The following is a 2,337-nucleotide window of genomic DNA, read 5'->3' as shown; positions in this document are numbered from 1 at the left end:
CCATCTCTCTCTCTCTCTCTCTCTCTCTCTCTCTCTCTCTCTCTCTCTCTCTCTCTGCTTTCTTGTTTATCACACTTCCCCTACTGATCTCATCCTTTCCCTCTTCATTGTTCTCCACCCTTCCGCCACCACCAATCTGCCTCCCTCCTTCTGTTTTCTTCTTCCTTCCTTCTCCCCCCCCCCACTTGCTTACTTCTTCATACACCCTCATCTCCCTACTTAGTCTTTCCCATCCTCATCAGCGTCCGCCAGGAAAGTTGTTATCGAGCATCTCAATCTTACTTCTGGGGTGTTGTATATCTCTCAGCTCGGGCTGCTCGTGACACTCAGCATTGAAGCCCGACTCCTAAAAACACCTTCATTTAAAAATAAACTCCCATCCTTCTCATCCTCCTCTCTCATGTCTCCACTTGTCTTCCACCCCCCCCCCTCCCCCAAACCCGCTTTCTCGAGACTCTTCCTTTACACTTCCGGCCACAATACCTTAGTTACCGTACATTCTTCAGAGGAGATAAGCAAACGTCTCCCTCCAGTTTTCTGTGTTGCTTGTTGCCTGGTCATATTGTTGAGGTTTTTTCTCTGATGTTTCTTTATCCTCCTCTATTCATCTTTCCCGAGGCCTGCCTCTTTTTACGTAGTCTAAAACAGCTTTATGCGCTGCTCACTGTTGAAAGCTCAGTATCCCGATCTCTAGCGTGGAGAGCATCTGGAGAGAATGCGTCGCTGTTTCAGGCTCTTCCTCTCTACTGCTGTTCATTTCATTGACCCTAATACTCACTTACTTACTCTCTCCCTATACTGGCAGGTACATAAGGCGAAGAGCAGTCGACGCCACGCTTGTCTGACCTGGCCACGTCCTCCAAATTCGGCAAATACAGGCCTTGGGAGATTGCCTCTTTCCTTTTTGTGCCTCCTTAGCTTCCAGTTGGTCTTCCTCGTTTTCTTTTTCAAGGTTTATTTCCAATACCATGTCTGATAGGGTAATTTTTTCTTCGAGTCCAGCTCTTTCCAACACTTCATTATTTGTAAGAAATTAATTCCATTTATTAGTAAAATTCTTCTCAAACATTTCGTTTACCCTATTCACGCTATTAGACTCTTTAAATCATCCCAACAATCCTATTCTCTTTTCCCAGGTGGAGAAAGTTCTGGAAGGCAGCCCAGTGACCCGGGACTTCCGGCCCTTCCGTGTCCGCGTGGAGGTGGACGCTTCCGGGAAGGTCGTCACCGCACCCAGGACGGGATGATGACGTCATGCACAACGTCCAGGGAGAGGGGGGCAGGGGGGTAGGGGAGACTGGGAACTCAGGGAAGGTTGGGGTACTGGTGGTTTCAGAAGCATCTTGAGAGTCTAGAATGAATCGAGTTGGTTGAGAAATCGAGAAAGTACATGTGTTTCCAAAGAGTCGTGTAAAAACAAAATATTCCAGACTTTCGTATTCGTGGACATTACCTCTTGTGCTGTGCCGAAGTTTGTGTTGGCTGTTAGCTGGCGCAAGCTACGATGAAACTATTAAATCAAAAAGATAATCTCAATCTTCCGGCTGCATCTGTTGTATTTTGGGATTACTCAATATCTTTGGGTTAATAGCGAGTCATGAATCTCATTGTTTGCTTTGCGTAAAATCATACGTTGGATTTGAACAGCGGTCATCAGATAACATCCGTATACAAAAAAAAAAAAAGATGAAGAACAGAATAATAAATGCCAGTGTAGAATAACAACAACAATTTCAAGGACAGAATGACCTGAATGAAGTGTGAGATCTTTTAATAAATTGTTATGATGTACGCCGATGTAGGTAGATCTACTAAGCACAGCATAAAGTTTGTCTGTTTTAAGAGGAATATAGTCGAGTTCTGTTCTGGGGACATCAATAATACACACTAAATTTCTTCTACTGATTGTTCATGACATTACAACATGTTTCTGTTGTTTTATACCATGAGTTTTTCGTTCTTTTTTCCCTCTATGACCAATGTGTTATAGGTTCTGGTTCTCTTTTTCTTTGTTGAGGCAACGTATTTATGTTGCTGCATGTTTGATAATGATGCTTGCATCATCATCTCTAGCATCAAGTTAAAGTTCGAATCTGAAAAAAGGTGCTAGTTTGTCTCATCCCCTTACAGGGGACCCACAGATACATCTTTAAAAAGACCTACAATCTTCTGAGTAAGGCGTTATCATTCATAATCTTATGAATATAACTTTAAAAATGTTTAACCAGATTTTTTATGCCTGTCTCCAAACAATTTAGATGGTTTGGAGGTTTTTTTACGTTTTAAAAAAAATTCACCATGCCTGTCAAGGCTACAACATCACACCAGAAAGATCAA

General features: G+C 42.7%; 1 protein-coding gene across 1 annotated transcript in view; it reads left to right on the top strand.

The window, feature by feature from the left end:
• LOC106013331 (chymotrypsin inhibitor) overlaps nucleotides 1-1,941 on the top strand; it is a gene marked incomplete in the record, with an annotated part of 5,112 nt that extends 3,171 nt beyond the window's left edge. Inside the window, 1 exon segment of the mRNA XM_013088744.1 lies at nucleotides 1,137-1,941. Within this exon segment, the coding sequence (XP_012944198.1) occupies nucleotides 1,137-1,247 (111 nt within the window).
• Between the last annotated feature and the right edge of the window lie 396 nt (nucleotides 1,942-2,337).

The sequence above is a fragment of the Aplysia californica genome, unplaced genomic scaffold, assembly GCF_000002075.1.
Source record: "Aplysia californica isolate F4 #8 unplaced genomic scaffold, AplCal3.0 scaffold00803, whole genome shotgun sequence".
Taxonomy (NCBI): domain Eukaryota; kingdom Metazoa; phylum Mollusca; class Gastropoda; order Aplysiida; family Aplysiidae; genus Aplysia; species Aplysia californica.
Note: the sequence above shows the minus strand (reverse complement) of the source record. Positions and strands in the feature narration are given on the sequence as shown.